General features: G+C 36.1%; 1 protein-coding gene across 2 annotated transcripts in view; it reads right to left on the reverse strand.

Moving 5' to 3' along the window:
- The window catches only part of iqsec3b (IQ motif and Sec7 domain ArfGEF 3b), a 26,209-nt gene continuing 12,643 nt past the window's right edge, over positions 1 to 13,566 (reverse strand). The window contains exons 6-15 of one of the 2 annotated variants that reach the window (XM_067420006.1): positions 11,810 to 11,971; positions 10,947 to 11,069; positions 10,665 to 10,831; positions 9,412 to 9,551; positions 7,334 to 7,459; positions 7,149 to 7,248; positions 6,130 to 6,288; positions 5,412 to 5,501; positions 5,282 to 5,322; positions 1 to 532 (exon numbers count right to left, since the gene is read on the reverse strand). In XM_067420006.1, coding sequence (XP_067276107.1) covers positions 122 to 532; positions 5,282 to 5,322; positions 5,412 to 5,501; positions 6,130 to 6,288; positions 7,149 to 7,248; positions 7,334 to 7,459; positions 9,412 to 9,551; positions 10,665 to 10,831; positions 10,947 to 11,069; positions 11,810 to 11,971 — 1,519 coding nt within the window. In that variant the 3' untranslated portion in view covers positions 1 to 121. The remainder of the gene's footprint in view (positions 533 to 5,281; positions 5,323 to 5,411; positions 5,502 to 6,129; positions 6,289 to 7,148; positions 7,249 to 7,333; positions 7,460 to 9,411; positions 9,552 to 10,664; positions 10,832 to 10,946; positions 11,070 to 11,809; positions 11,972 to 13,566) is intronic. The other variant, XM_067420007.1, reaches the window with a different exon arrangement.

Here is a 13,566-nt window from a genome sequence, read left to right on the forward strand (position 1 = left end):
TTAGCAGCGTTTAAGAGTTTAGAACAACATGTGGGTGATTAAATAAATAAAGACAGAATGTACATTTTAGGTCATCTGTCCCTTTAACAGGAGTAAACTCATGTCTGTATGTGCGTGTTATTCAGACTAGGCTGCGTGTCCCACTGGAGTACCTGCGTTGGCTCAGCAGGTGGCGTGGTGGTGGAGGGGTCGGGGGGCAAAACTGATGCGGGTGATGATAAGGAGGCGGTGGGGGAGGGAGGGGTGGCTGCTGCTGCTTGCCTCCCTCCCGTGACCTGGTGGGCGTGGACACAGCTGATTGGATGAGGCGGTGGGCGGGGTTGTGGCTGAGGAATGCCTCCACGTGGCCACGCCCAGCGGCATCCATGACGATCACCTTCACGATCTGCTGGCACTGGATCAGGGTGTCGGGGGAGATGGTGAGGGTGGAGCCAGGGGCGGGGCTAGGCAGGACGGCCAGGTGTTGCTGAACGCTGGTTGGGGCCAGAGGAGAGCTGAGTTGGTATGTTTGGAGCCTGTTGTGAATTGACACCTAGTTTAGAAACAGCCAGAAGCAGGAAGCGTTATCAGCCTGGCCTGCTGCACTCTCACGGCCCTCTGGTGCGGATCACACGACGAGGCCATGCCACAGAGCATGCAGGCGGCAAAACATGGCACAAATATGTACACGCAGCGCAGTCAGAGTGGGTAAAAGCAGGGAGACTTCCTGCTTGAACTGCTGTGATTTGGATAATTAACTGCTATCTTATGCATTTCCTTTTATTACTGTGCTGCTAATCACACTGTTATATTTTTATCCTTCTGTAAGAAGCATTAAAATAGCCCTCAAGGGCCTAGATGCTTTGCAGCAGGGTTTTTTTTTTTTTTTTGCATATTGGATCATTTGCACCTTGTCTTGACAGACCTTGTTTGCATGTGTATAAGTGTTATGTAGAGGAATCTCATGAAGTTGCACTCATGTAGCCTCATGTACTTTCGTCTCTTTAATGAAGTATTTGAATTGTAATGTTACAGTGCAGAAGCTATTGAAACTATTGCTAGTGGTGTTTCTGGACGTGCTTTGCAAATCTTAAAGAGGTCATGAACTGAGAAATCAAATTTTCCTTGAGCTTTAGACATATAAGAGGTCATCGTACTATAAGAATATCCTGTAAGTTTCAGAGCTGAAAACTTTCTTGTTAGTCCAATAAAAGCTTCTATTGACACTAGGTCCAGCAAACGATGCTTATCATCCGTTGCCCAGTTTACATTCTGTCTCACAATATCAGGGTGATCTGCGGAGTTAAATATCAATATTCAGAAGTAACATTTTCATCAGCTTTGAGGTATTTAAATCTTCATATTTATGAGGATTAATCTTAAATATAGGATCTGCTTCAGCTTTCCTTTTATATTCTTAAATTTGATCAATAAATTAAATTAGAATAACGCTATATGGTTGTTAAATTAAATAATTTACATTGACAAATTACAACTGCATTAAATAATGTTATAAGATTGTTTTAACTATATATTTTTAATACAATAAGAAACGTTGGAAAGAATTAATTAATTGTTTATGGAACATTTTCAGTCGTGATGGTATTCAGTAAAACAGCACTCTTGGTCGTGTCATGTGATGTTTTTTAACTGTATTATACGTTATAAAATACAAAAACCTTCACATTTTGAATATTTACTGCAGTATGTTACTGAGTTTCTCTGTAGGAGCGGCGTTGGTTTGTTTCCATTTCTCCTCGAGAGGCTGCGCGACTGTCAACAGCGCAACCGTCAATTCATACATTAGGCTATTATTATTCATTAATTATCCGAACAAACCTTAATCTCGAGCCCTGAAACTGATCAGAAAATGTAACGAAACGTTGTAGAATTGAAGTAGAGTAGAAAGTAAAATATTTGCTGCAAAATGTAATTTTGTAAAAAGTAAAAGTAAAAAGTATGCACTATTGATTCTACTTAAGTAAAGTACAGATACGTGAAAAATGTACTTAAGTAAAGTAACGAAGTATTTTGTACTTCGTTACATTCCACCACTGCTAATAAACATGCCGTTGAGGATACTGCCTGGGCTCGACAGTAATAATAATGTAATAAAAATTTGTGCAGCATCCACCTAGATGATGTGCCGGCAGCCATATTGCAAAAACGCCCACCACAATCCAGCTGATTGGTGGAGAGGAGACAGGGTGATAAAGCCAATAGATTTTTATTTTGAAGGACATCTTTGGATTTTTAATGACCACAGAGAGTCAGGACTTCGGTTTAACGTCTCATCCGAAGGCGTAGTACATGTTGCAGTAATGAAATATGTAAGTACCTGTGCTAATTCTAATGCCTGATCTGAAATGTAATGATCCATGTACAGTCAGAGGTTCTTTGTCTGTGTGTGTCAGTAAATCAAACCAGTGACTAAACGTCAGCTTGCATTGTTTCTCTTAGTAGGATGAAAATAATCTGTTATTTAACAGCAATTCCATTCTATAAAGAAAGCTCAGTTTGCGGTCGTTGGAGCAGCGCGCGCTGAAGCTGTCAGTCAAATAGCAAAAGTTTATCATGTTTTATTGAACAAATCTCTACTATATCACGTTTGCAATGTTAGTGAAGATAAAAGTATTTGTTACAGAAACCGAGTTGCAATGAAGAGATCACTGCATTCGTTCACTGAACGTGTGTGATCGGCTACAATGTTCATCTCTGCAACCTTTCATGCCACGATCTTAATATAATGCCATAGATCTAACTATAATGCCATACTAAATGTAATGCAACACTTTTCACGATTAGTTTACCATTAGAGCCGTAATAGTAAAACGCGCTAAAAGAGAGAGCCATTTATTCCATTTATTTAAAATGGAAAGACGTTAGCCAATCACAGCAGTGGGCGTTAAGACTAAACTCTCACAACAGACAAGCCCTTTAAAATCATGGTATAAATGCCTTTTATTTATACATGATGACACTTTTTGATGTAAAAAGCAGTCTAACATTATAATCTAACATTTTTTTATATATAAATAAAATCTTAAATATATGCATGTGTGTATTTATATATATACAGTACACACACTATGTAAAAGATTTATTTTAAATGTGATTAATCGATTTGACAGCCCTAATTAAAATAAATAATAATTAACCATTATCACCCAAGAAACATCATAAAACAATTAAACAACACAGTTCATGACCCCTTTAACTTAGTAGTTTCATAAGCAATAACATTTTCATCCTCTAGTATGCAGGTGTCCTTTTTTTTGGTAAAGTTAAGGGATAGTTCATCCAAAAATGAAAAATCTGTCATCATTTACTCACTCTCAAGTTGTTCCAAACCTAATTTCTTTCTTCTACACTGAACAGATATTTTGAAGAATGTCGATAACATTTGATTTTCCAACTTGAGAGTGAGTAAATGATTACAGAATTTTCATTTTTGGGTAAACTATCCATTTACAATATGATATGCACTTAGCAACCCTTTTGAAATTCTGTAATCTAATATACAATAATAATTTAAAGTATTTTATTCTCAGCAAGTCTGCATTTATTTGATTAAAAATAGAGTAAATACAGTTATATTGTAAAATATTATTACAACTTCAAATAATGGTTTTCTATTTGAATATTTATATTTATATATATATATATATATATATATATATATATATATATATATATATATATATATATATATATATATATATATATATCCTTGATCAATGATCCTTCAGAAATCATTCTAATATGCTGATTTGCTGCTTGTCTTAATATTATCAATGTTGAAATATTTATGTGGAAACAGGTCGTTTTTTTTTCAGGACTCGTTGATGAATAATATTTGTATTTGAAATAGAAATATTTTGTAACATTATAAATGCCTTTAGTCACTTGAATACATCCTTGATGAATAAAATAATAATAATTTATTATTATTATTATTATTTAAATCTAATGGACCCCAAACCTTTGAACTCATACCTTTTGAAATAATATTAACATTTTCTTTAAGGTGAAGGCTGTGTGTGTGAATGCACGTATCAGTTTGTCTTGTTTGAATATACTGTTGTCATCATTTTATGCCTTTTGGACTGGCATAAAGATTTTTAAGTTTCACCTCACACCAACAGCAGCTGTATGCAGGATTAAAACACAGCAGTCAGCAAAAGCCCGAGTGAGAGGCCATAGATTACAGATCACAACGAGGGGCAGTGGGTGGGGTTTTCTGGGGGGGTCGCGGTGCTTTTATTGCTGCGCGAGTGGTGTGTGATAGCAGTGGAGACACCGAGGGCGGGTGTCTCCATTCTGATGGACAGAGGGGACAGAGTGAGCTCAGGGGTCAAAGGCAAAGGGCAGGGAGTGTGGGGCCGGTGGGGAGGTTATTTCTGATTCTGCAAGAAGATAGTAATGTTAACTACAATACATGCTGTCACCACCTACAATGTCCCTAAAATGTTTGGAAACCACCCTAGGTTTAAAAATTGGATGGTATCAGCAAAATAATCCTCAACATGTTTTGTGTAAATGCATTGACTTACATTAAAGACAATAATAATTTTCTTATGCATTTTTATGGAAGTTTATTGCATCAGTACATCATTGTAGCTTCACTGGTTGATTGACAAAACAACAGATCAATCAGAACACAGTTGCTTTCTAAATAGCTCTAGCATTTTTCTATGTTCTGAATGCATTTATTTATATATATATATATATATATATATATATATATATATTTATTTTTATTTATTTTTTTTATTTTTACATTTTCTATAGTTATATATTTATATAATGTTATATATCTCTTTCTTTACATAGTTCCTTATCAATGCAAAGTCATCACTAAAATTATACAGATTTATGCTGATATTATCCAAAACCCCACTTTCCCTTATCCTGTTCTTGGAGATTTAAGTTCCAGCTAAATTCAGCTCCAACCCTGATCAAACACAACTAAACCAGCTAATTAAGATCTTCAGAGCCCAGTTGTTCAAAAAGTTTAATCTGGTTTAGAATGATTTGGTAATCTGGATCAGGGTGTTCAAATCCAATTTTGCTTTGAAAAGCCAGCACAAAAGTAAAATGGATTACCTGATCCAGGATAGCAAAACATGGGATTTACAAATCCAGATCATTCTGATCCAGATGAAACTTTCTGAATAACTGGGCCCAGGAACAGGATTGGGGTGTTTCCAAACTTATGGAGGACACTGTAAATACATGCACACAGAATGGGAACATACAGTATTTTTGCGCTGCGCTCACACCACAATATACTGATACAAACCTCTACCGTGTTGCTGCCCGTTTTCTCATAAAAATCATCCCCTGCAAGCCACACAAATACACACGACATCAAAAACAGGCTTACTGTCGTCTATGAGCAATTGTGTATGTGTGTAAGTAAGTGTGTGTACCTGAAGCAGAACTAGGGCCAGCGTGGATGTCTAGTTGTGTGCCGTTCTTGTTAGTTTGATTTCTCACAACCTGTTGTCTTTCTAGTTCCCCTGAGAACCACAAGCATAATTCACTTTAATGATGGCCACAACCATAGCATTCAAACCACAGAGGAATGTAGAGAATTCCTTTTTATCCAAGCTATCCTTTAGGTAATGATAATGAATTAAAATAATGTATAAATTATTAAACATTAAACATCTTTAAATGAGGAAAACATGCACTGTTCTATGACATACAGCCTATATACAGTAATGTATATTATAATGATGCCATTTTAAAGTGTATTAACCTGAAAAAGCACAAACACTCTTAAAAATAAAGGTTCTTTATTGGCATCGATGGTTTCCGTGAACATTTTCCAAAATGTTCTTTATAGTGGAAAAGTTCAGATTATTTAAACAAAAAAAATTGCTTTGCTTGCATTGCTGCGAAACCCCCCTTTTTGAACTCTTTTTGAAGCAAATGCGATGTTCGCCTTTGCAAGATTGTTTCTATGTTATTTCTAGGTGTTTTCTTACTGTTCCCTGTTGATTTTAGTTTAAAGGAATATATTTTAGACAAAACGTCTGGAAACAGATTTTTTAACGTTGACATTTTTTACAAGTGTGACTATCACTACCCTAAAGCATGTGCGCATGAGTAAATGAACATGCAGTAACATGCAAAGACACTCACACTCAATCCGGATTTGTTCCATCTCTGCCACCTCTGCGATGCTCTCTCTCAGGTCCTCCACAAACTTAAGCAGCTCCTCTGCGCTCTGAGAACAGAAACTCACCACCTGCTTCTTCTCCGACGAGAACGGAGACAATATCGTGATTCCATGGGGGTAATCTGTGATGGAGAAAACACATCATATCACACATCTGATACTGCAAATATTAAGGTCCTGCCATGAGGATTTGTGAATTGTCCTGTTTTTATTATTTTAAAAACATGTATTGATCTAAACTAGGATACAAATGAATAAAATGGTACTGTGAAATGGTAAAAGGTGATATAAAAGGTTATTTATTTATTTTAATGTTATTTGTTAGTAAGTTTATAATTATTTGTGATTTATAAAAAGCAATACAGCAAATTAGCAATATTTAGACATTTTAAAATATATATGATTTTTTAATTTTTATTTTACCCCCTGTAGTTCTTTTTTTATAAATAAATTAAATATAAACATGTACAATTTGGTAACACTTTACAATAGGGTTTCATTAGTAGTTAAAATTAACTAATAATGAACTGCATTTCTACAGCATTTATTAAGCTTTGTTAAAGTTAATTTCAGCATTTACTGATAAATTATTAAAATTAAATGTTGTATTTGTTAACAGGTCAAATCTGGATTACTTCAGCAACAAACTTGTACGAGTGTGTTGTACGAGTGTTGCAAAGTAGCTTTAGCTACATGCACTATGATACATGCTATGATAACACTATATAATGGCTGTTGTTCCAGTTGTATCTGTATAGATATTTATATCCCAATACAAATAAAACATTATACATACAAACATTAGTTAAACATGATATAGTGAACAACTATATTTTTATTACCTAATGTTAATAAAGATTAACAAATACAGTAACAAATGTGTTGCTCATGGTTAGTTCATGTTTGTTAAACTAATGTTAACAAATGAAACCTTATTGTAAAATGGTACCACAATATTTAACTGTTTTGTGTGTGTTCTTACACTCATTCTCAAACAGATGGAATTGCATTCCCAGTAAACCCATGGCCTTGCAGAATGTGTATGTTGCAGCACTCTTCTTCTTAGGGCATAGTTTTAGGATCTAACATTATAAAAAAAGAAACATTTGTTTATTTTCAGTTGTAAGCTTGTACAATACAATCTGTTTTCATCTGTGTCTCTCTCACCACTATCAGGTCATTGAAGAGGAACACCTCCCTCTGATGTGAAGCCTGTTTCTGCGGTTTATTTACGTCAGTGACCTCATAGAGTCGACTGCAGCACACCAGCCTACGGTGAGGAACCGACAGTATCTGAGGAAGAAAGAGAGAGATCAAATACTGGGTGAATTCAATTCAGAAGGTACAGCTTCCATCAGCACAGGAAATGAAAAAAGGCATTTTTGATGCAGCATGGACTGAAGAAAGAAATTAATATTTCATATGGAAGTACAATGTGTTGCTGTGCCGTCATGCGAAATCTGAAATTACAGCACCAAACTAATGAGCACTTTCAGTCTCAAGCTTCCTGTTATATAAACGCAGCTGTTAACATACAGAGGTGGGAAAAATTAATCACCAGAAACTCTAATGCGAATTTCACTGGTTAAATCTGAGCAAAGTTTACTTTTACTTCATCATGTTAATCAAACTTCAGACTGGCAAAAGTTTTCGGGGGTCATACAAGTTAAAAATAAGTTGAAATTTAAAGGTGTCATGAATTGGTTTTTTTTTTTTTTTTTTTATTATACTGTTGTCTGAGGTCAATGAATGATGTTCGTGTGTTTTTTATATTAAAAAACATCATAACTAATAAGTAATAGACTATTTTCTACACTGGTTTAGAGGCTCTCTCCTGGGTTTTGATGGGCGTGTCGCACTGGAAACTTGGAAGTAAACGCCCACGGCTAGGATTGGATAAGATTTGCATATTTAATGAGCTTCAGCTCCACTGTCAGTTCACATGAGGGAGAGGAGAGATTGTTTCGAAAGCGGCAACCGGAATGATGTTCTCGATCACAGTAAACGTCGTAAACGTCTTTATCACACATATACAATCTTTTATTTCTCATCCACCTACAATTGATTGGACTATTATTTTTATATTACACATAGCCAGCACAATCGGTCGATATAAGCGCGAACCGCACGCACACACACACATGTTGGTCTATGTGGTTTACAGGGACTCTCCATAGGCGTAATGGTTTTTATACTGTACAAACCGTATTTTCTATCCCCTTACACTGCCCCTGCCCCTAAACCTACCCATCACAGGAAACATTCTGCATTTTTACTTTCTCAAAAAACATCATTTAGTATGTTTTTAAGGCCATTTGAATTTTGAGGACATTTGATAAGTCCTCATAAACCACATTTATAGTGTAATACCTGTGTAATACCCATGTAGTTATACAAATTTGTGTCCTCATAAACCACATAAACAGGCTCACGCGCGCACACACACACACACACACACACACACAGTGTTCAAATGTCAAGTCTAGAGAGACAACAGCACAGATCAAGAACGGAATATTATGAGATTCCGAACCCATGTCGTTTACCTTTCTTTATTCTGGAAGTTCTTATGCAGAACCTGGTTCATTTAAATAAACATTTTTTTTTGTTTGTTCCATTTTTATCCAGAAGTTTGTTTGAAATCTTTGCAAATTTATTAAAAATAAAAAATTTGCATAAGTAATCATAGACTTTGCTCAATAATTTGTTGAAGCACCTTTGGCAACAAATACAAGTCTTTTGATCCCCCCAGTAACAATTTCTACATTTGGCAATAACAATTTCATAAACTTTCCCGAAAACATTTTCTTCTTAAAATGGTTAAGAAGAATCACTGGATATTTATGACTATTGCATAAATGGTGCTGGACAAGTTCAATATCAAGTGTGTTAGGGTTTGAATCCTACTTCTGGAGGGCCACTGTCCTGTTTAAACACACCTGATCCATCTAATCAAGGTCTTTAGGCGTACTAGAAACTTCCAGGCAGGTGTTTTGGGGCAAATTGGAGATAAATCTCTGCAGGACGTCGGCCCTCCTCTGCGCTAGTATGAGTGATAGTAATGTCAATGTTTGGCTCAGCGAGACCCACTAATAAATGTAAAGTTGAGAAGGCGGATGGTTGGTCTGCTATCCCTGTCTCTAATCACCTTTTCAAATTTGTAACAAGTGCAAACTGAACCAAAAGGTGATGCACTTTTCACATTTACTTGACCTTTGTTTTTAATTGGTAGAGAACTGACTCACCGTCTTCATTCCAAGAATGCTTTGCTCCACCCTGGTAACATAGGTCACATGGTCCTCGTTGGAGCGCAGCTCCCTCTGCTGAATCCGCTCGTAAATCCCGGCTAACATCTCCCGGGGAATGTCTGCCCCATCGTCCACTCCTGAAGGTGAAGTTATTTTATATATATATATATATATATATATATATATATATATATATATATATATATATATATATATATATATATATATATATATATATATATATATATATATATATAATAATTATAAATATAGTAATTAATTATTTTTTTTATTTTTAAAATTTTTACATTATAACATTTGCAAAAATATAGTTTAAAAGAAATGTATGTAAGATTGTGGCCAAAACTTTATTTAAATGACTGCAGAGCGGTGTATCCCTCTCCCCCTCCCCCCTGACTTGAGGTTGCCAGATAGGCTGCAGGATCCAGCAGGAATGTTTGTAGATCTGCAGCTGTGGTAACTAGAGCCGATCTGGCAACCCCGATGCCGAAACACTACTGACTTCGTGATTGGTTGATAGGTGGAGGGTGGAGCTTCAGGCCAAAACACAACATGTCAACATCAACATCAGTTCAGGGCTGCAACAACAACTTTTAAATGACAATATCCTGGCCATACTACTGTTGTCTGTGATATAAGTATTTGAAATTACCATGATTTCTTAATGTCTAGTGACATAAGGGCCATTTTATGATTAATTAAAGATACATTCCTTACATACATTTCCTTTAAGGTTGGAAAAACAGTGTACATAAATGTTCTGGATGGCCTGCAATGAATGTTTTGCTAACAAGGAGCACAGCATATAGAACAGCAGAGGTGTCACTGTGTGACTTGCTGTTTAAAGTGAGAATTTATTTGGCTCTATGGAAAGTCCTATTATAAACTAGAGCTTGACTAATAGCATGCTCTGATTTCATTCCAGTCCCCATGTCTTTACATCTCAATTTAAAGAAGAGTTCTCTTCTACCGTATGTGTTTGCAGGAAGCAGGCAACAGATCAAAAACTATTTGATCAGAGACCAGGAATCTGTCCAAAACACACACACACACCGCCTACACTCCTAGGAGATAACCAAAATGACTCTTTTGATATGAAAAAATGCTAATTTAAACATGGAGATGGAAAGCTGATTAAAATTGGCAAGATTTAAAATCAAATATTCAATCTCTGACCTCAAAACACCAACACGCTTCAGTTTTAATTAACAAAGCACACATAAACACACCTCGTAGATTGCGTATGAAGTCTTCCAGCAGCATCTTGCGCTCTGGTTTTATGTTGGGACTGTACATGTCTGTGTTCAGCAGCACGATGGCAAAGGCCAGGATGAAGATGGTGTCGGGGTTATGAAACTGTTGCACCACGTCAGGGTTACACATACAATACCTCTGACTGAAACAACAACAGATGACACAAGAGTGCACATTAAAGTAAATGTACTGCTCCCAGTATTAGCTCTGGATAATGGTCTTGGAAATGACTCTTTGCTGGTGTGTGTGATTCTCACCTGAATGCTTCAATGAGTCTCTCGACTTTTTGAGCTTCCCCTTGCACTCGCACATGAGCCTGAAATTTCCTTAGAGCTTCATCCAGCTCCAGCATCGAAAAATCCATCTCATCCACCACACAGCTGAGAAAGAGAGAGAGAGGTCATATAAAACTCATAAATGTGCTCTGTTTAAATTAAGAGCCCAATTTATGAAGCTCTAGCACTGTGAGAAATGAAAATGTGCCGTTATTACCTCCAGTGGTTGGTTCTTAAATCATAAGCCCAAATCCTGAATATGTAGTTATATTCATGCGCTGGTTAACATCAGTCAGGTTAATGTCGTCATAGTAACTCTAATTGTAATGTTTCCCTTTCAAAAGGGAATAGTATAATTTTATAGTTTGTTTATTAATATTATTTAATGACACAATATTTTTTATTTAGATTAATGTTTTATTGGCAATGACATTCCTTGCATAATTTTATTTCTATAGTTTCTATTTTGTACATACATTATTCGTCTATTATGTTTAGTGTGAATATTTATTTATTGTTTGTTTGTTTGTATCTTTATTTTATTTTTATTATCTGTGACTTGTTGTTCCGGTGCACCAGAATCCTCTTTTATCACCAAGACAAACGTACTGTAATCATACTGTAAAACATACTGTACTTGGCAATAAATCTCATTCTGATTTTTTTTTCATAAAACAGGTTTAGATGCATCTGATTTGTTTAATTTATGAGGGCTTATATAGATGTTTTACAGGATTTAGGACTAAATCTTTGCTGCCTCAAACAGATTGTCTGCAAAATTATATTTAAAATTAACTATGATACATAGAAAGCTTTAGCTCAAAGTTTCTGAAGATATGACTCACTCAAGCACATCTCTGTTGAACTGCCTCTTGCTGTTACCCAGGAACTCTCCAATCATCTGTCGGCTCAAACCCTTCCTCTGCAACAGGAAGTGAGCCACACCAATGGCTGTGTCTGGAATAAAGCCCCTTGATATCAAGAACTGGATGCCTTTGTCTGGATTTCTGCAAGATCAAGAAAGATGCAGATGAGTACTAACAACTGATTTTTTATTTTTCTAAAGAAGCTAAAGCTAACACTTTATAATATCAATCATTAAGACAATTAGCTTACATTACATAATACACTGATCAAGCATAGCATTATGAACACTGACAGGTGAAGTGAACAGCACTGCGTATCTCTTCATCACGGCACCTGCTAGTGGGTGGGATATATTAGGCAGCAAGTGAAAATTTTGTCCTCAAAGTTGATGTGTAAGAAGCAGGAAACCTGGACAAGTGTAAGGATTTGAGCAAGTTTGACAAGGGTCAAATTGTGATGGCTAGATGATCAGGATGGTCAGAGTGTCTCCAAAACTGCAGCTTTTGTGGGGTTTACGGGCCTGCAGTGGTCAGTATTTATGAAAAGTGCTCCAAGAAAGGAACAGTGGTTCTTTTACATCACGTGGATGGCCGGGTGCATCGCTTACCTGGGAAACACATGGCACCAGGATGCACAAAGGGAGAAGGCAAGCCTGTGAAATGAGTATGATGCTTTGGGCAATGTTCTGCTGTGAAACTTGCCATCTATGTGGATGTTACTTTGACACATACCATATATAAGCATTGTTGCAGACCATGTACACCCTTTCATGGAAACGGTATTCCCTGGTGGGTGTGGCCTCTTTCAGCAGGATTATGCACCCTGCAACAAAGCGGTTTGAGGAGCACAACAATGAGTTTGAGGTGTTGACTTGGCCTCCAAATTCTCCAGATCTCAATCCAATAGAGCATCCGTGGGATGTGCAGAACAAACAAGTCCAATCCATGAAGGCCCCACCTCGCAACTTACAAAACTGAAAGGATCTGCTGCTAACGTCTTGGTGCCAGATACCACAGCACACCTTCAGCGGTCTAGTGGAGTCTATGGCTTGACAGGTCAGAGCTGTTTTGGCAACAAAAGCGGGACCAACAAAATATTAGGAAAGTAATAATGTTATGCCTGATCGGTGTATGCTAATGCTATGATATAACATACTTCATGTACATTTTTTATATTTATTTATACTTGAATGTACATAGGAAATAGGAAATGTTTCTTGAGTGCAAATCTGCATATTAGAGTGATTTCAGAAGGATCATTTGACACTGAAGACTAGAGTCAAATAAATTCATCAAATAAATGCAGCCTTGCTGAGCATAAGATACTTATTTCAAAAAGATTTTAAAATAATGTAATAATTTAAAACTTTTGTAGAGTACATGAATTATAAAGTATAATTAAAAACATTTTTGCAGACATATTTTACCTTGTTAAATCTATTCAACAAAATTCTGCAGATTTCTCCCCAAAATCAGAGCAGAAAATACACAAACAATCTGCATTTAGTCTGGGTCTGTGAAAGATAACAGCTGGACTTCTGAATAGTACATACGTAAATATAAGATACTCATCAAATCAAGATTTTTTTATTCAGCAAGGATGCATTAAAATGGATCAAAAGTTACAGTAAAGACTTTATAAAGACATTTTTTAAAGTGAAATGAGTAGTGAAAGCACATTGTGTGAAATGAAAAACCTGAGTAGAGTTGGACATTGCTTTATTATAAGTTGATTT

This window comes from Pseudorasbora parva, chromosome 16, assembly GCF_024679245.1.
Source record: "Pseudorasbora parva isolate DD20220531a chromosome 16, ASM2467924v1, whole genome shotgun sequence".
In the NCBI taxonomy this organism is placed as follows: Eukaryota; Metazoa; Chordata; class Actinopteri; order Cypriniformes; family Gobionidae; genus Pseudorasbora; species Pseudorasbora parva.